Source organism: Chlorocebus sabaeus, chromosome 3 (assembly GCF_047675955.1).
Source record: "Chlorocebus sabaeus isolate Y175 chromosome 3, mChlSab1.0.hap1, whole genome shotgun sequence".
Taxonomy (NCBI): domain Eukaryota; kingdom Metazoa; phylum Chordata; class Mammalia; order Primates; family Cercopithecidae; genus Chlorocebus; species Chlorocebus sabaeus.
In genome coordinates, this window is record NC_132906.1 from 59,465,583 (window position 1) to 59,486,146 (window position 20,564).

The following is a 20,564-nucleotide window of genomic DNA, read 5'->3' on the forward strand; positions in this document are numbered from 1 at the left end:
AGCTAGAAAAAAATTACACACTACATAGAGGGGAATAAAGTTTACATTACAAAGATTTTTCACCAGAAATCAGAGAAGTAAAAAGACAGCTAAATGGCATCATTGAAGTGCTCAAGGAAGCAAGCATCTACTCAGAATTATATATCCACCTAAAATATCCTTTAGGAATGAAAGTAAAATGAACACATTCTCAAAGAAAAACAAAGAGAATGTATCCCCAGCAGACTGATCTCCTAGAAAAGCTAAGGCCACCATTAGGCTGAAAGGAAATGCTGTATCTTCAAGAAAGAAGAAAGAGCAATAGAAACAATAAATATATAGGAAAACACAAAATACTAGATTTTTCCTTTAAGTTCTAAAAAGTACACATGACTGTCAACAACAAAAACTATAACATTGTTTGGTGAGGTTTGCAAGGTATAGTATGCATGACAACTATAAAATAAAGGTCTATGGGGGAGGAGAGAATAAAAGGATCTGTATGGTTGCAATGTTTCTGTTTTAAGTGAATTTGTATAATAATAACCCTAAGTAGCCTGTAAAAAGTTAGGTATGCATACTGTAATCCCTAGGGCTAAAAAAATAAATACAGAGACAGATTGCAGAAAAGACCAATAGATCAACTAAAATGAAATACTAAAAAATAATCCAAAAGAAGGCAGAAAAGGAGGAAGAAAGGAACAAAAAAAAGAGAAACAAAAGATAATAAAGTGGCAGACCTATCACTGTTGATATGGTAAATATGTAAATAATTAATCATGTTAAATATTAATGATCTAAACACTCCAATTGAAAGGCAAAAATTGACAGTGGATTTCTTTAAGGGCAAGATTCTATACTAGTTGCCTAAGAGGAGAAACTTTAAATATAAAAACATAAACATCCAAACAACACTTATCTTCCAACTTTAACTGACATTTAGAGAACTTTATGTCCAAAGATGACTGAACATATTCTTTTCAAGCATGTATGATACAATCACCAAGACAGAACATATCCTGGGCAATAAAACAAATCTCAATAAATGTTAAAGATCAAAATCATACAAGGTTTACATTAGAAAGTAAAAACAATAATATACTATTATGTAAGAAAACACCATATCTGAAACTTATAATAATTTTAAACAACAAATTGGAAAATAATTTGAACTAAATGACAAATACATAGCAATCAAAATTTGTGGGATATAAATAAAGCACAGCCTAGATAAAAATTTATAGCTTTAAATACTTATATTGGAAGAAAAATTTAAAATCAATGGTCTAGCATTCCACCTTAAGAAATTAGAACAAACAGCAAAGTAAACTTAAAGAAAGTAGAAAGAAATAAATTACAATGATGATGGAAAAGCCAATGAAATAGAAAACAGATCAATATAGAGAAAATGAAAAAAGCCAAAAGTTGGTTCTTTGGACCACTTACAAAGAAATGAATCTAGAAACAAACTTTACACCCTCACAAAAATTAACTCAAAATGGAAAATGGACTTTATATGTAAAATGCAAAACTATAAAGCTCTTAGAAAATAACACAGGAGAAAACCTAGATGACTTTTTAGATACAACACCAAGGTACAATCCATTTAAAAAAATAAGCTGAATATTAAAATTAAAAACCTCTGTTCTGCAAAAGACAATGCCAAGAGAATGAGAAGGCAAGGCACAGATTGGAAGAAAATATTTGCAAAAGACACATCTGATAAAGGACTGTTATCCAAAACACCAAGAAATTTTTTCCCCATCTCCTCAGTTATACCCTCGCAGAATACCAAGAACTTTCAAAACTCTAATAAGAAAAGAAACAACTCAGTTAAAAATGGGGCAAAGACCTTAACAGACACCTCACCGAACAAGATACATAGATGGCAAATAAGCATATGAAAAGATGTCCCACATCGTATGTCATCAGAGAAGTGCAAAAAAACAACAATGAAATTTTACTACATGCCTATCAGAATGGCCAAAATCCAGAACATAGACAACATCAAATGTTGGTGAGGATTTAATGCAACTCTCATTTATTGCTGGTGGAAATGAAAAATGAAACAGCCACTTTGTAAGACAGTTTGGTGATTTCCTACAAAAACTAAACGTACTCTTAGCACAGGATCCCACAATCACTCTTTTTGGTATTAACCCAAAGGAGCTGAAAACATATCCACTAGATTTAACCATTCCCCAATGTATATGTACTTCAAAACATCATGCTGTACATTATAAAAACATACAATGTTACTTGTCAATTTCTAAAAAAGAAAATTTATGTCCACACAAAAACCTGCACACAGATATTTATAGCAGCTTTATCCCTAATTGCCAAAACTTGGAAGCAACCAAATTGTCCTCCAAATTCACCAAATTGTAGGTGAGCAGATAAATAAACTGTGGTACATCTAGATGGTGAATTATTCAGCGGTAAGAAATGAGCTACCAAGCCACACACACAAAAAAAGAATGAACCTAAATGCACATTACTAAGTGAAGGAAACCAATCTGAAAAGGCCATATACTGTGTGATTTCAACTATATGACATTCTGGAAAAGGCAAAACCATGGAGACAGTAAATGATGACCTGGGGTTGAGTGGCAGAGAAACAGGAATAGGTGGAGCACAGATGATATTGAGGACAGTGAAAATATTCTGTATGATACTACAGTGATAAATACATGTCATTATACATTTTTCTGAACCCAAAAAATGTATAACCCCAAGAGTGAACCCTAATGTAAACTCTGGACTTGAGGGTGATTATGATGTGTCAGTGGAGGTTCAACAATAGCCACAAAAATGCCACTCTGGTGGGGGATGTTGATATGGATGAGGCTATGCATGAGTTGGGGAAAGGAATATATGGAAAATCTCTGTACCTTCTTCTCAATTTTGCTATGAACTTAAGATTGCTCTTAAAAGACGTTTAAAAAAAAAAAAAAAAGAAGGGAGTTATTACCATAGATCCCATAGACCTTAAAGGATAATAAAAGAATGCTATGGATAACTTCACGCTAAAAACTTCAACAACTTAGATGAAATGAATGAATTTCTGCAAAAAAAAGTTACCAAAATTGACAGGAATAACAACAGAAAATCTGAATAACCCTCTATCTGTTCAAGAAAGTGAATCTGTCAAAAGCTTTCCCAAAATAAAATTCCAGGACCAGATGGTGCCACTGGTGAATTCTATCAAACATTTAGGAAGAAATAACAACAATCTTACCCAAACGTTTTAAAAACTGAGTAGCATTGGGTAGGGTAGGATTACTATGTAACTTACTTTATGAGACGAGGATAACTAATTCTAAAGCCTGACAGAATTACCAAGAAAAAAAAAAAAAAAAGATTACAGACCAATATCCCTCATGAACATAAACCTGAAAATTCTTAGCAAAATATCAGCAAATCAAATTGAGTAATACATTCCAAATATGATGGTTTTATCTCAGGAATGCAAAGTTGATTTAACATTCAAAAATTAATTAATGTAATTCAATTTTCCTTTGTTCTTTTACTATATGATCATTTTAACAGGTGGAGGAAAAGCATTTGACAAAACTCAATACATATTTATAATTAAAAACTATCAGCAGGCTGGGAGTGATGGCTCACACCTATAATCCCAGCACTTTCAGAGTCTGACGCAGGTGGATCACTTGAGGTCAGGAGTTCAAGACCAGAGTGGCCAACATGGTGAAACCTCGTCTCTACTAAAAATACAAAAATTAGTCAGGCATGGTGGCATGTGCCTGTAATCCCAGCTACTCAGGAAGCTGAGGCAGGAGAATTGCTGGATCCTGGGAGGCAGGGGCTGCAGGGAGCCGAGATTATGCCACTACACTCCAGCCTGGGAAACAGAACGAAGCTCTGTCTCAAAAAATAAAATAAAATATAAAAAATAAAAACTATCAGCAAAGTAGGAATACTAGGGAATATCTTCAAATTGATAAAGACCATTGAAACACCTACAGCTAATATCATACTTAATGAGTAAAAAAACTGTAAGATTAATTTATAATTGTTTTTCTCTCAGATTGAAAACAAGGAAGAATGAGGCTTTTCTAATTTGAATAAAGTAGGTGCTGAGGGGTAGGGAACCTAGAGATCAGAAAGAAGGACAATATGATTATTTACACAGAACATCCCAGGGAATTTACAAGACCATTAAAATTAATAAATGAGCTTAACAAGATCAGAGATACAAGGTTAACATACAAAAGCAACTGTATTGTTATACATTCATATCAAACAACTGAAAAATAGGAAAAACTAGTTACAGTAGCACTAAAAACCATAAAATGCCCCAATCAACCAGTTCATGCAGGCTGCCCTCAAGAATGATCCATCACTTAGGGCAAGGCAGCTCTCTTCAGCCAAAGGCAATGCCCATATTGGAACTAAGCAAGAGTCTGTAGCCAACCAATGTTCCCAGCAGTTGTGGAGGAATGAGCACATCAGTGCTGGGCAGGGGCTCTGAGTTCCACACTACAGGATTCACTATATTTTGCCTATTATACGATTAGGATACACTTGCTTCAAATAAGGCATGGAAAAAGTTCCTCCAGAATTCTGGTGAGTGTCATTTCCTGGAGAAACTTTCCAGAGGAAGGAAAGTGGGTCAAACCACAGTCCCAGCCACTACAGATGGTAAAATTGATATCGACAACCCTTCTCTACTAGCCATTCTAGATTCCTTTAATCTATGGCTGGTATATCTGCTGGTCCAGGTGACTGACTTCATGGGGTGGTCACTGGGCCTTTCTCATGTCCATTTATCAGAAACACTGGACAAGGAAGTACCAAGAGACACCTATTGATCACCTGTGTGCCAAACCTCCATGCTCCATTGTGGAACACAGCCCTATCTCCTCCACATGAACAAGGACATTAACTCTGTCCAAATGTTGACTTTTTTTTTTTTTTTTTTGAGACGGAGTCTTGCTCTGTCGCCCAGGCTGGAGTGCAGTGGCACGATCTCAGCTCACTGCAACCTCCACATCCGAGGTTCAAGCAGTTCTCCTGCTTCAGCCTCCCAACTAGCTGGGACCACACCTGGCTAATTGTTCTGTATTTTTAGTAGAGACAGGGTCTCACCACGTTGACCAGGCTGGTTTCGAACTCCTGACCTTAAGTGATCCACTCGCCTCGGCCTCCCAAAGTGCTGGGATTACAGGTGTGAGCCACCATGCCTGGCCTGGTGACTTTTTTTTTTTTTTTTTTGAGACGGAGTCTCGCTCTGTCGCCCAGGTTGGAGTGCAGTGGCCGGATCTCAGCTCACTGCAAGCTCCGCCTCCCGGGTTCACGCCATTCTCCTGCCACAGCCTCCCGAGTAGCTGGGACTACAGGCGCCTGCCACCTCGTCCAGCTAGTTTTTTGTATTTTTTAGTAGAGACGGGGTTTCACCGTGTTAGCCAGGATGGTCTCGATCTCCTGACCTCGTGATCCACCCGTCTCGGCCTCCCAGAGTGCTGGGATTGCAGGCTTGAGCCACCGCGCCCGGCCCTGGTGACTTCTTTATTTAGAAAAGGAGCCCCAAATCCCAGGGGCAGCTGTAGCTTAAAATAGAACAAGATTCTCATAGCGCCCTCTGTTGGAAATGTTTCTCTTCTGAGAACCAGGATCTTTTAACCCCTAGCGATCAGAGCTATAGAGATGGCAAGCAGAAACTGCCCAGGTGAATCACAGAGTGATGCTATGCGGAGCCACTCCTACTTTCACGTGGTCTTCCTACTGGGAACACTGGAGAATGGGCACCTCACCCTTGCAGGGTAGCATGCCCAAGCTCCAGGATCTCATCATCAGTTGTGCCATCAAAGGACTGTTTTACTGCTCTATCAAGTCATCAGCTTCTGGATGGTTGGTGCAAGATGGGACAAATGATTCTCCTATTCTATAAAAGTGGGTTCCGGCCAGGTGCGGTGGCTCACGCCTGTAATCCCAGCACTCTGGAAGGCCAAGGTGGCCGGATCACGAGGTCAGGAGTTCAAGACCATCCTGGCCCACATGGTGAAACCCCGTCTCTACTAAAAACACAAAAATTAGCCAGGTGTGGTGATGTGCGCCTATAGTCCCAGCTTAGGAGGCTGAGGTAGGACAATTGCTTGAACCCGGGAGGCAGAGGTTGCAGTCAGCTGAGATCATGCTGTTGTACTCCAGCTTGGGAAACGGAGCGAGACTCCATCTCAAAAAATAAACTAAAATAAATAAATAAGAGTGGGTTCCTTAGTCTGAAATGATCCCTGTGCTGGAAGATCAAACATCCTGCAAGCCCTCAAACAGTAGTCCTGGGTGAGACCCTGCTAGAAAGACAAATTCAGACCCAGAATATGTTTCAAATCCAATCAAAATGAATCACAGTCCTTTCCACAGGATAAGGACTGGTTGGCCTGCTTGAAGGATGATTGGTCTCTGCTGCTGTCAGGCTGGATATTCAGCAGCAGCAGTTGCTAGATCAGCACTGGTAAATGAAAATCCTTTTATTGGGCCCATGCACAGCCATCATCAGTAATTTTTCCATGCACTCACAGTCCAAAAGAAATACCAAACAGTAGTGTTTATTAAGTAGTTAGATCCAAATAATAAGAATTCATGTCCTAACAAATGAGTAGACATTTGAAAAAATAACACATATAAATTGGAAGAAAAAATGTTTTTATTTCCTTCTTAAAAACTATAAATACTGGGTCGGGCAGTGGCTCATGCCTGTAATCCCAGCACTTCGGGAGGCTGAGGTGGGCGAATCACGAGGTCAGGAGTTCGAGACCAGCCTGACCAATATGGTGAAACCCTGTCTCTAGTAAAAATACAAAAATTAGCTGGGTGGGGAGGGCGCACGCCTGTAATCCCAGCTACTCAGGAAGCTGAGGCAGGAGAATCACTTGAACCCAGGAGGCGGAGGTTGCAGTGAGCTGAGATCGCGCCACCTCACTCCAGCCTGGGCGACAGGGCAAGACTCTGTCTCAAAACAACCAACCAACTTCAATTACTTGATAATAGGACATGTGTGCCTGTTAGACACAGAACAACTTCTCAAACTTGAAATCAGACTGAACACACCACCCTCCTTTCCTGTTCCACACTGATTTTTGTGCAGTGCTTGATCTGTATCACAACTACTAAAAATCCAACCCTGCAAAAATATGACATCATCAAAAGGAATATAGCATGAGCTAATATCAAAACTGTGAACTACCTCGAGCTAGTAGTTTGTGACAGATATTGCTGTGTTTCCTTTAAAATTATGAAATATCCCATGGTATTCTTGTGTGTCCATGCTAGTGCTTTAGGGTGCCTCGGTGCAGTTTGGGAACGTGGGTGTGTGTGTATGTGTGTGTATAGTCCCTTCCTCTCTTCGCAGATCCAGCACACGAACTAGGTGTTCTTGTGACTTAACCCTAGTTGTTGGTTTGGTAATAGTCAGCAGGGGAGAGAGGAGGAGCTGGGGGTAAGAGTCTTCAAGCAACTACCCCTCTAGCTAGGAAAAGAAGGCTACTTCTGCAGGCCCAAAAGGTTAAGAGGAATTTGGGGTTTCAGGGTTTTCAAGTGCACTCAGATGCCCCATCCTAAGGGTCAGGATTCCTTCCCAACCAGAACACTGACCTCAGCATAGCTGAGAGAGAATTCTACCCACCCTGGCGCTCTGCTACCCTTAAAATTAAGTTTTGGGTCTAATCCTTAGACTTTTCCTCTTACTGTATATATGTTTCTTTACATGCTGCTAAATAAATTTCCTTTTACATTTTGCCCCCAATTATCTTCCACCTTGCATCATCTTTCTCCAATCTATCAATGTTATTTACCAAAAGCCATCTGATGATTGTCCTCACAATAATTTTTCTGAACTTCTCAAAAGCCTAGTGTACCCACCAGCGCATTATCTTCCACAGAAATAGCATTCCAATGCACCACCAGTGAAAGTTTTAACAGTTTGCATAACTACAGTGCATGCCAAGCGTTATCAGTAGTAGTGCTCCATCTAGCACCAGAATCGATTCTCATTGCCAGCCAGCCAATAATCCAGCTTCAAAACCTCACTGTGAAGTCTACTTTCTGAGACCACTCCTGGCACCAACTATTTTGGGTAGTAGGGTTCCCAGGAAACAGACTCTCAAATGCAGATGTGCACACCAGAAGTTTATTGGGGAGTGCTCTCCAAACCAAAAACTGTGCGGCAGTGAAAGATGTAAGACTGAACAGAGGAAGGAGCTGATCTGCAATGCAGTCACAGGAAGGCCTCAGCCAGACCCATGGGGGAGCTCTCTGGTGTTGGGATACACTTCAAGGTTGGCCTATCTTACAGCAAAAGCTCCAGGCATTTATATCCCTACACTGTAAAGATATTAGATGTAAACTGCCCCTGAAGAGGAGGCATGACTTTGGGGGAGGCAACTCTTGGCTCAGGGCGATGCGTGGAGTTGGACACAGCTGCAATCAGTTTTAGCTGCCAATATTCCCAACAGCTAGGGGAATATGTGCCTGAAAGCGGGATCTGAATGGCACCTGCCACACTACCACTGGACTATTACACCAATTTGGCTAATGAGGGAAGAGAATTAAGCATTTACGCTGCTTTATTAGGAGAAACTACATTTCATTGACAGTCAGTGAAGGCAAACTCTTCTTTGCAGAAGAGTCCCAGCTAATAAATATAGAAGAAATAACAAAATTATTTTTTAATTCATCATTTTGCAAACCCTAATGAAATTATTGACTCAGACAAGGTTATCAAAAAATGCTAAAAGCATTAGGTAAAAGATATTCACAATGTGCTCAAGTTTTTACCCTGTGATTACTTGCTCTTTACAAATGGAAAAAAGATACATTTACAGAGATGAAATCTAACAGGTACCGTCTTACCCAAGTAAACAGATTTAACGTATTAAATAGTGAGACAACCTCACAACCTCTGGATGGGATGCAACATGCAGTACCCAGCACTGTATACAATATTCTTGCTAAAACATTTCTAACCAACACCCAATAAACCCTTAAGGTCTAACTTCCACTTACAGGAAATACAGACAAAAGACAGAAAGATGAACAATACCTGGGGGCGCTGCCCTTAAGGAGCTAGATTTATATGACAGTCTAAAAGAGGTAAAATGTTAGTGACAGAAAACTGATTTGCGGTGGTCAGGAACCAGGGGTAGGAGGGTCTGACGGAACTTTTTATTTGAAGTGAAAATGAACATTTAAAGAGGATGAATTTTATTGTATGTAAATTAAACCTCAATTAACCTAACCCCTCCTCAGAAAACCTAAATGTTTAATCTGGTTTTTGTGAAAAAAGTGAGGCTATTCTGCTGATTTTTTAAACAAATATTTTAAAGGACAAAAGTATTTTTAGATTGACATTTTTATTTTCCTCTTAAGCCCAAAGGCAAGATTTTTCTCTTCTCTTGAGTTAGGAAACTAATTCATTTCACATTTCTACTTACCAGTATACCAACAGAGCAGTTTTGCCTTAACATGTGTTTATACACATACACATTCCATTGATGTAACAGCGAAATGAAGAAAATCACTACCTATGCACAAATACAAATGCACACATACAGATTCAATCCCACATTACTTCCTGACATACTCCTACAAAAAATAACGTCTCTTCATAGCTTAAAACCATCAAGGGTGATCAGTGTCTACTGAATAAAATCTAACTCTTACCTTGGTCTTCAAGATGACCCATCCTAGCCAAAGCCTCCATTTCCAGAATGAATTCCACTATTGTTCTTCATGACACCAGCAATCTAGCTCTAACAGAATTCCTACTGTTACCTACATACAAACTGTGCTTTCCCATCTCTGCCCACGCTTTTGAGCCAGCTTAGAATGCCATGTCTTTGTCATAGTAGGTTATACTTTCTTGGTCATTTCATTTAACACTTCTGTAAGTATCTGCCTTTGTATCTTACACTCCCAGATAAACAATAAACTCAAGTCTAGAATCTGTGTTTTATGAATTTGTGTCTTATAAATTTTTATAGGGCCAATGGTTAGTGCCAAGTAATAATCCCTGAACAAGCTGAGCATGGTGGCTCATACTCGTAATCCCAGCACTTTGGGAGGCGGAGGTGGGAGGACCACTTAAGCTCAGGAGTTCAAGACGAGTCTTGACAACATGGTGAGACTCTGTGTCTACAAAAAATAAAAAAACAAGCCGGGCGTGGTGGTGCATGCCTGTAGTCCCTGGAGGAAACTGAGGCAGGAAGATCACTTGAGCCCAAGAGGTTGAGGCTGCAGTGAGCCACGTTCACACCACTGCACTCCAGCCTGTCTCAAAATAAATAAAATCATCCCTGAAGTTTTGCTAAAATGACTACTTAACCTCTTACAACCAAAATCCCATGCATCTAAAGGATGGACTCAAATACCATTTCTAACAAGAAAGAGATAAAGCAACTGATAAGGACTAAGGGGGTTAAGTTTAAATTCCCCATTTTGGTCACAATCCCCTCTATTGTTTTCAGTAACATTGTTCTTCTAGGACTTCAGGACCCAGATACCCTGACTCCTCTTTTATCTTCCAGCCTATCAGTTCCCTCCTGGCATCACTTTCCTTTTTACCATATGGTCAAACACTGTCCCCAAAACCTTCCTTTTATTTTTTCTTTAACCCTAAATCAACTCAACTAGGTTTTCTCCATTTCTATTTTGTGTGGAAAAACATACAGTGCCATACTGATTGGAATTTTAAATGTGATTTTAATAATAACAGGTAACATTTAATGGGCACTTACCAGGTGCAGACATAATGTCCTTTTGATAACGCTATAAAGTTACAAGTAAAGAAACAGACAAAGAAAGTCTAATTAACTTCCCCAATTTAACACAAGTAGAAAAAGGTAGATGTGGCATTTGAAGGGAGTCTACCTGCAGAGCTCTAACATTTAGCCACTGTGCTATGGTGCCTCCCAAGTGCATGGCTATACTGCCATTCACATTCAGAACAGATCAAACATTCCTTTATACATTTTCTGTCCAACCCCTTTTCCCCAAGAGAATGTTCCGATTTTGATTGGCCTCATTCATCCAAAAATATATCTATTCAGTCACAGGATAAATGAGTTATTCCCACATTCTACACAGTCATTGAGACCAAAAATAAACGAGTAAGACATGATCCTTGCCTTCTCTTCAAGTCCCCAAAACCCTCACTCTCAGCAAAAAAAAAAAAAAAAAAAAAAAAAACACACAGTAACTAATATTTCATAGCACTCAACATGCCAAGCACATACATTGATTTAATCTACAAAACAATTCACGTATTATGATCCCCATTCTACATATTTAAAAAACTGAGGCATACAAGTTATGTAACATACTCAAGGTTACACAGCTAGCAAATGACAAAACCAGGATGCAAAACCAGTCTAGCTTCTGTGTCCAAGCTCTTAACCACTTTGCTAGACTGTCATCGAAGTCACTGAGTCCATTAGGTTTGAAACTCTCAACTTCTCAACTGTACACCTAAAGCAAAGAGTAATTCATTCATTCAACATTGACTGATAACTCACTCATCAAGTTTTTGTTCCTTGAACACAGGCTTGTTCCCATCTTAAGGCCTTTATAAATTCCCAGAACATTCTTCCTCTACATCTGCCTCCTCATCATTGCAGTTCAATTTAAATGCCAACTCTCAGAGAGACATTTCCTGACCATGTTACCTAAAATAGCCCCACTACAAATTGCCCTATCACCTGAAATAGGTTTTATTGGCTTCACAGTCACTTAATACTAAGTGAAATTATGAGTTGTCTATTTCTCGCATTGGAGTGGATTTTTCAAGACAGCAGAGACCTTGTCTATCTTGCTCACCGCTACATCTTCAGCACCTGCAATAGTGCCTGGCACAGAGCAGGCACTTGATGTTTACAGAACTCATGCCAAAAAATGTGCTAGACATTGGGATTTTCAAAACGAACAGGATATGATTCCTATCCTCAATAAACTCCCAGTCTTTATATTTACAAGTACTTACCTCCACTCCTTCTATATTAACTGCTCCTTTTTTCAATGGCTAACCTCTCCACCTGTCACCTTTACTCTGTCCCTGAGATCCCTTTGACCTTTTCCTATCAATTATCCCCTCTCTCACTTCTTCACTCTGTCTCTCCACTTAGCCTCCCATATTTGCATATCCCACCCAACCTCCTATATTTGAATATCCTTCCCTCAACTTTGAAATCCCCTTGAGTTACCAAAAACACATTCCATTCACTCCTCACCACATCCCTCTATTCTCACCACTTCCTCAAAAGTTATCAATCACCTGAACACTGTTCTCACTTTCTTCAACATTTACCACTTCTGAGAATTTTCAATCCACTCTCCTAGAGCCACAGAGGCTACTGTCTCATGATTTTCTTCTTAATTTTGATTCTGTTTCCTTCACTGTCTCCTTTCTCTCACACCTTTAAACCTGATGCTCGCTAGAGCGTCATTCTCTATTCTTCCTCCATTCAGTCTAAATGATCTCATCTTCTCCTCTAACTAGTGTCCCTATACAAATCTCATCTTCTCCTCAACTAGTGTCCCTATACAAATAATTCTATCATTCATTCAGAGTTGAAACCCCAGTTCTACTTTCCCCAATATCTTTAATAAGAAATGTGATTTAATTCTTAATCAAATCATCAATACAGTAGTTGCAGGCTACTTTTTGTAATAAACTAATGTGCACTTTAATAAACAATAATGTGTTGAGCAAGCATTAGCAGGCAATATCATAATGTAAGGCTGATTTCCATGAGTAGTTCTTGAAATACTTGAACTAATTCTTCATTACTTTTCATTGACAGCTGGTACAAAAATGGACCAAAGGCTAAAAATTCATTCACAAATATTATGTGATTAATCTATTTTAATTTTGTCTAAAACTGTTAATATAGTTCTAGATACACAGAAATCATATTACACTAGTAGTAGAAAGTCAAAACAGGAATATACCAGTCACAAATTATTAAGTCAGTCTGGAAACCATACGCAAAATAAATCTAAATTCTTTGAGAGGAGTTTGTAAAGATGTTCCTGCGGTGCCATAATTTAGAGATCTACAGATCAAAATTATACCTAATTATCAGGGCAAATTGTCTCACGTGGTTTTGTGCTATTTTCAAAAACATTAGCAAAAACAAACTTGCACCATTCTGGCCTTCAGATAGCAAAAAGTAGTTACACACGTTTACATCCATATGGTAAAACTACTCCTGTGCCCAATCCTGTAAACAATCACAGATATGAAAAGACTGGTTAACCTAGAAAAAGCGTGAACAAAGCTCCATCTTTACAACTGTCTCCAACAGATAAGCCATAATACATAGTGATAAACTACAAATACCTGACTTACTGCCTCCTCCCTTTCATAATGGCAGAAAAAGACATCTAACAATTGCCTAATAAGTTGCACATTCAATAAATAACAGTAAATTCTTTAACTCATTTTGACAGTTTCCTACTATGTTTTCCCCATGTACTGCAAGAAGCTGTGGGAAAAAAAGATGAAGCCAACTCCCAATTACCACTGTCAAAGCTGGTGAAACAAGTCAGTCACCATCCTGCAGGGAATGCGGCATGCAAGGGCATGGAAAAGAAAACAATAGGAGAGCCCTCAGCAAAAAAAAAAAAAAAAAAAAAAAAAAGGCACCCACATTTTAACAAAAAGAAAATGAAACTAACTGAACATCTACATCAAGGAAGCTGAAGGTGTAGTGAGCCTAAGTAAAAGAGAGAGATCTACGCGCTATTCAGATTTTCTAGCTAGTGGCCGTTTGAACGCTGTACCAGCTGTCATATTCTGAAGTTCTGCAGTTTTCCCCTTTTCCCTACAAAACTCTCTCTACTCTAAAGCCCGTAAGTAACAGAGGAAATCGAACAGAGGATGAAGAGAAATGGCCGATGGGACATCAGATCACAAGAGTAACTGCAACCTCATTTCGAGAAGACCAAAAAGCCCCGTTATCAAAGTACAGCTCTAAAAATCTCTATCAGACACCCTTCGCATCTACATAGATCTCCGTCTGCGTCTCTTATTCATAAATCTTTTCAAACCAGACCTCACGCCTATCCCTCGGGCCTGCCTATCCAAAACTCAACCAATCTATACCATGACTCGTGAAAGGCAGATTGAAGGGAGGTGGAAAGGGCTGGAAGGAATGTCATGGGAGAGGGGGCACGTGCGAATAACATTGCGGCAGAGACACTGAAAATGCCACTTCCCTTGCCACTCTTGCCATTCTCTTCGTGTATCATCCTCTTACCCTCTCTACCCATGCCACCTCCTACCTCAACGATACACACACGTGTCACAGCCGACCATCGCCTTTTCCAGGATCACAGGCTCCCCTGCCACTCCTCACTATCCCCCCACATAGGCGCGCGCGCGCGCACACACATACACACACACACACACACACACACAGAGCAGAAACTGCAGCCACCGCACCCTCCTATCTCGATAGGCGCTCCTACCAGCCGACATCCAGAGCGGGTTGAAAGCTCAGTAAATGCGCAGGTACACACACGCACGCACACACACACGCGGGTGCACGCGCGGCATGGGGAGCAAGGAAGGGCACCCTGGGGACGCACCTGGAGGCTGGGTGTCCAGCGCTGCCGCCCCCCTGGTCCCTGTCATTGAGCGCAGCGGTATAAATCCTCCGGTAGCGGTCGGCCAGGGCCCGGCCTGACAGCAGCAGCTGGTAGTGACCCCGGGAGTCCGCGGCGGGTAGCCCCAACCCCAGCCCTGCAGCAGCCACGGAGCCGTCGGGAACCGGCATGAACAGCGCCCCCGGCGCCGGGGAGGAAGAGAAGGTGGCGGCTGGGTAGAATCCGTCCCCGCCGAGCCCCGAGGAGGCGGCGGCGGGGGAGGCAGTCGCTGCGCACATCATCATCCTCGCTGCCGCCGCCGCCGCCGCCGCCGCCGCCTCGTCCCCGCGGGCCGGGCGGGCAGACACGCGCGCGCACACACAGCCCTTTTCCAACGACGACGGCTCCGGCGGCGGCCTCTGGCTCCCGCAGCAGGGAGACTACAAAGACAGCGACCTTCTTCTCCTCCTCCTTCTTCTCCTCCTCCCCCCCGCGCCGCCCTCGCCGCTACTGGGGCCGCTCATCTAACCCCGCCACCCCGGGAGTGTGAGGAGGAGGCGGTGCCGCCACTGCCGCCGCCACCACCGATACCACCGCCGGGGCTACCCGCAATGGGAAGCTGCCGGCCTCACAGAGCATGCGCCACTCCTCGCACATGCTCAGTAACTGCAGCCCCTTTTCCTCCCCACCCCCTCTCCGCCACCACTCCCTCCGCCTCGGGGCTTTGGGTTTGGGGCGGTTGGGTGGTGCGGAATCCGAAGCAATCCACTTCTCCGGGTTTTACTGGCAGCTTGAGGAAGAGTAAGGAAAGTGCCGGGGAGGCTATCAGCTGCTGGCGTCTGACTTCAGGTTCCCTCCAGGTGGAAGAACAAGGACCAGAAAGCAAGAGGGAACGTGCCCATGGACCAAGGAGGAGTGCCACGCACTCCTGCTACCTCCTCCCCAAGGCTCTGCTGCCAACAGGAAGATTTCCTGTGCACTGTGCTGGTTAATTCAGAGTTTAAGGCAGAGAAAACCATCCCAATTAGAAGTGCCTTTAGAGATCTTATTTTAGATGGTTTCTGTCATTAGGATTTAAGCTTGTTTAACATAGCTTTTACTTACAAAGAGAGGTAGTAATCTAGCACATTCTTCTGTGTGTGTGAAAGTAGAATTAACAGATAGGCTAGTATTTATAAGCCAGAATCATTCCCAAATTATTCTTCTCCACAGAGCAATAATATTTTTTAAATTACTCTTTTTGTTGACTCCTCATTCACCTAAGAGTGCACTTTTATCTCTTAGTAGTGGCCATTTACTTGTTTATTTTTTTCTGCCCAAACTTACATTTTTAAAGATAATTTTTGAATATGATCTGAAACAATAATTGTGACTGAGACTGTATAGCATCTGAAAATGTCAGATCCCTCACAGATCTTATCTATAAAAAAGAACACGTGCTCAGTCCTTTGTTCCAAACTAACCTACGAACCCCGTCTAAGTATATGCTCTAGAAATATACGTGCCAATGCACCTTGATTCCTACTACCTTTTTATCCTTTGACTCTCAATTTGAAGAGTTGCCTAATTTATAGTCCTGACAAAATAATTTATAAGTTCTGTCATCCCCGTACTGTATCTTTCATCTATGTACTAGTTCTCATACCTGTGCCTCTTCTTTGGATGGCCTTCTCTTAAAAAAAAAATAAATTAAAAAAAATCCTCCTTAGTGTTTGAGAAGTGCAAACAACAGGGAATAAGAAAGTAAAGTAATTCGAGTTTTAGGGTTGAAGGTTGCTGAAAGCAATGCATTTTTTCTGAAGCTTTAAATAATAGATGGATTTCATTTAAATTTTTTTAAAGATAATTAACAGTGGGATAAACATAGGAACAAAGGACAGACATGTGGAATCATAGCATTTTAGTACTGTAATTAGTCCTGTTAAGTTTTTGTTACTTGTCTTGTTTCCTTACCTATCTTAAGTTCCTTCAGAGCTTGTTGTTTTTGTGTCTTCTTCAGCCACTTCAGGACTTTGCACGTACTAGGTATCCAGTAAGTATTTATTAGACTAAATTTCTATCCTAATGCTTCAGCACAGTTCAAGACCTCAGTGTTGACCAGGCAGCCCCTCACCCTGGAGTGAGAGCCAAGACAATGGTGTAGAGGCAGCTAAATTCTAAGAATTCTAGGGCCTGACAGGTAAGCAATGAGAGGGCCCATTACTATTGCAAGACCTAGCAGGGTAGCTAAAAGGTTCTGAAATCAGACAACCCTGGAATTGGATCCTGATTCTGCTACTTAATACTTGTCTGGCTTTGGGCAAAATATCTCCTCTGAATAATGCTCAAAAGAATACCAACTACATGAGATTGAGGGAGGACTTAAAGGATCTAGGATGTCCAACTTGGCACATGAATTTTCACAAATGGTAGCACATACTAAACAAAACACTAGGTTTTCCGTAAGGTAGCAATGGTGTCTGTTCAACCATCACAGGCTCCTAGCACAGGGTCTAGCCCTAAACAGGAGGGAAATAGATGTTGGCTAAATGAATGTTGCTTGCACAGAAAACATTTACAGCCCAGGGCCAGGTGGTGGAATGTGCAGTCACTGCTCATTTAGAGTTTCTAGTGGACATTGACCTGCGCGGCTGCCCTGGTCTCCGGGCTCTTCCCACCATTCATTAATTTCGCTTCAATCCTTACTGCTGTTCAGTCCCAGACAGGCCCCTTCGGAGCCTCCTGGGTACACTCAAAACCCGGAAACTGGATAACTTCCTAAGAAGCCCGATGTCATTGAGCTGCGCAACTAGGCGTGCGCAGAGTCGCACACATGCTCACTTAGGTATCCGAGGGTGGCGTTTCTGTTGCGGTTGGCAGCGTTTCCTTCCACGGCAACGGCAGCGGCAGCGGTCGCTCTCCTCTAAATTGATAGCCAGTGCAGCGTTTCTTCTCCTCCTCCTCCTCTTCCTGCCTCCGCACCGCGCGCTCCCCGGTCCCCGCAACTGCCACAGCTACCGCCTTGGCAGCTGGGCACCTTAGAAGGCTCCCCTGGGATAGCGGGGGAGTGGGGCGCATGCCAGGAAGAAAAAGGCCTTTGGAGGCACCCTTACTTCTACTGTCAAGGGGACGTGAAGGGGAGTGTGGTCACAAGTTGCGAGGATCGCCTGAACCGTCGCTGCAGATCGGAGACGTGGGTTTCTGGCAATATGCAAAGCAAGCGTCCCCTCCCACCGCTCCTGCGAGCTCTACTACTGAATGCCTTACGCAGCCCATGTGTTTAGGGAAAGAGGGGGACCTATACAGAATGAAAAAAACACAGAGGGCTTTGCTTTTCTTTCCCCACCCCACCGAGCACGGCCCCCGTGCTTTCGGCGCTGCCATCTTAGTTTCCTCCAGCGGCCGGGCTGGGCGTGTGTGCATTTGTGTGTACAGGGAGGGCTGCAGCCGGGGGTGGGGCGTGGGGGCCGCCTGGGCGGCTTCGGTGTCGGAATGGGCTAGACAGCAGTTCACCTACGATACATTCGCCCTCGAAGAATAGCACTGAACTACGGCAAATCCTGCCTGTGCCCATTTTATTACGGGCGTAGTATTTTTTAGTCTTTGTGGTTGGTATGCTCATTTCGCAAAAGAGATCTCTCTGGCCTCTGCCCATGTATAAGACTATGGCTTCATCTTTCACCTTGTGATGACAGATTTAGTCGTTCTTTTCCACTTAACATTACAAACCTGGACCACAGTTTTTTGAACTCTTATCACATTTACATTTTTCCTACTCTCATCTTTAACGATTTTGTTTTTAAAGGAAGCTACCCTTGCTGATGTAGTAAATGACAGGACAGGAACCATAACGTGTATATAAGAGGACAGATTAGTGTTGTTTGTTAGTTTCATTTAAAAGGTTAATACTGTACTAAAGCTACAAGATTACAAACACAGGAAGTATGTATATTATCAGATACATCAAGACTGCTGAAAATGCTGTGGTCAAGTCTGCGTTTGTTTCCTGGATTTGTACAACAATGTATTGGGGAATTTAAAAACAAAATTGGTAGCTAGGAACAATTTGGGGGAAAAAAAAAGCTTAGGCTTGCAGAGTGAAGACATGCTTTACTCTTCAGTGACCTTCGCTTTTTAAGGGTAATAAGATGATGCATTCTTAACAAATATATTGCACTGTAAAATAAAGTATATTTCATATAAAATATTTAATACTCCAAACTGAAGGGAAAAATTCAACATGGCAATTGAAATTATTTTAAACATAAATTACTTATTGTATCCCCTGGCTATCTTTACCTCTTGCTTTAAACAACTATATTTTTAGGGCCTTGGGATATTCAGTAGTTCGTAAGCATGATGAGTTAATGTTTTTCTTTTTTATTCATAGTAGTTTTAAAAGATGTAAATTATATGTCCAAGTTTTCCCACATCCAAAAATTTAGGTTCCAGGGGTCCTAAGTTATATATTGACATTTTCATCCTTGAAAATTTATTCTAAAATGTATTAGTATATGTTTTTTAAGTATGTGAACTCAATACTATATATCTGAATGCAAATCACATTCTTTGAAAATCTCATTGTTGTGATACATTTAGCCCAGAGGATGTTTTCACAACTGATGTAGAAGGTTATATAAAGTATAATTGTCCTAAAAAGAGAAATTTTAAAACTGTAGTATTTCAACCTTGAAAACTTTAGTGTCATTTATAAGTTATTACATTAATCTTTTTAAAATTTTGTTATTACTTTAAAAAATTTTTTTGGATACATAGAAGATATATATATTTATAGGATACATGAGATATTTTGATACAGGCATGCAATGTGAAATAAGCACATGATGGAGAATAAGGTGTCCATCCCCTCAAGCATTTATCCTTTGAGTTACAGACAATCCAGTTACATTCTTTCAGTTATTTTAAAATATACGGTTAAGTTATTATTGACTATACTCACCCTATTGTGCTATCAAATAGTAGGTCTTATTCATTCATTCTTCTTTTTTTTTTTTTTTTGTACCCATTAACCATCCCCACCCTCCCCTCCCTGAACTCCTCATGACTCTTCCCACCTTCTGGTAACCATCCTACTCTCTATGTCCATAAGTTCAATTGTTTTTTTTTTTTTTTTTTTTTGAGACGGAGTCTTGCTCAGTCGCCCAGGCTGGAGTGCAGTGGCGGGATCTCAGCTCACTACAAGCTCCGCCTCCTGGATTCACGCCATTCTCCTGCCTCAGCCTCCCGAGTAGCTGGGACTACAGGCGCCCGCCACTACTCCCGGCTAATTTTTTTGTATTTTTAGTAGAGACGGGGTTTCACCGTGTTAACCAGGATGGTCTCGATCTCCTGACCTCGTGATCCGCCTGTCTCGGCCTCCCAAAGTGCTGGGATTACAGGCGTGAGCCACCGCGCCCGGCCTGATTTTTAGATCTCACAAGCAAGTGAGAACATGTGATGTTTGTCTTTCTGTGTCTGGCTTATTTCACTTAACATAATGATCTGGAGTTCAGTCCATGCTATTGTAAATGACTGGATCTCATTCTTTTTATGGCTGAATAGTACTCCATTGTGTATGTGTGTACATTTTCTTTATCCATTTATCGGTTGATGGACATTTACATCAATAAGTTTGCTTCCAAATCCTGGCCATTGTAGAAAGTGTTGCAACAAACAGGAGCACAGACATCTCTTCTATATACTGACTTTCTTTCCTTTGGATATATACCGAGCAGTGGGATTGCTGGGTCATATGGTAGCTCAATTTTTAGTTTTTTTGAGGAAGCTCCAAACTGTTCTTCATAGTGGTTGTACTTATTTACATTCCCACCAACAGTGTTCAAGCGTTCCCTTTTCTGCACATCCTCGCCAGCATTTGTTATTGCCTGTCTTTTGGATAGAAACCTTTTTGTTGTTGTTGTTTGTTTGTTTTTTGAGACAGTCTCACTCTGCCACCCAGGCTGGAGTGCAATGGCGTGATCTCACAGCTCACTGCAACCTCTGCC

At 41.3% G+C, this 20,564-nt stretch overlaps 2 protein-coding genes across 13 annotated transcripts in view; both read right to left on the reverse strand.

The window, feature by feature from the left end:
• MYCBP2 (MYC binding protein 2) overlaps positions 1–15,115 on the reverse strand; it is a 290,113-nt gene extending 274,998 nt beyond the window's left edge. For all 12 annotated transcript variants that reach the window (XM_073014412.1, XM_073014414.1, XM_073014413.1 and 9 more), the window contains exon 1: positions 14,584–15,115. In XM_073014412.1, the coding sequence (XP_072870513.1) occupies positions 14,584–14,885 (302 nt within the window). In that variant the 5' untranslated portion in view covers positions 14,886–15,115. The remainder of the gene's footprint in view (positions 1–14,583) is intronic.
• Positions 15,021–15,104, reverse strand: LOC140711416 (uncharacterized). The gene has a single exon (XM_073014416.1). It carries the CDS (start codon positions 15,102–15,104, stop codon positions 15,021–15,023), a length of 84 nt encoding a protein of 27 aa, XP_072870517.1.
• Positions 15,116–20,564: the final 5,449 nt, after the last annotated feature.

What these genes read in the sequence shown, in the direction of transcription:
- LOC140711416 (XM_073014416.1), bottom strand. Translation starts at nt 15,104, where the DNA reads ATGAGCGGCCCCAGTAGCGGCGAGGGCGGCGCGGGGGGGAGGAGGAGA.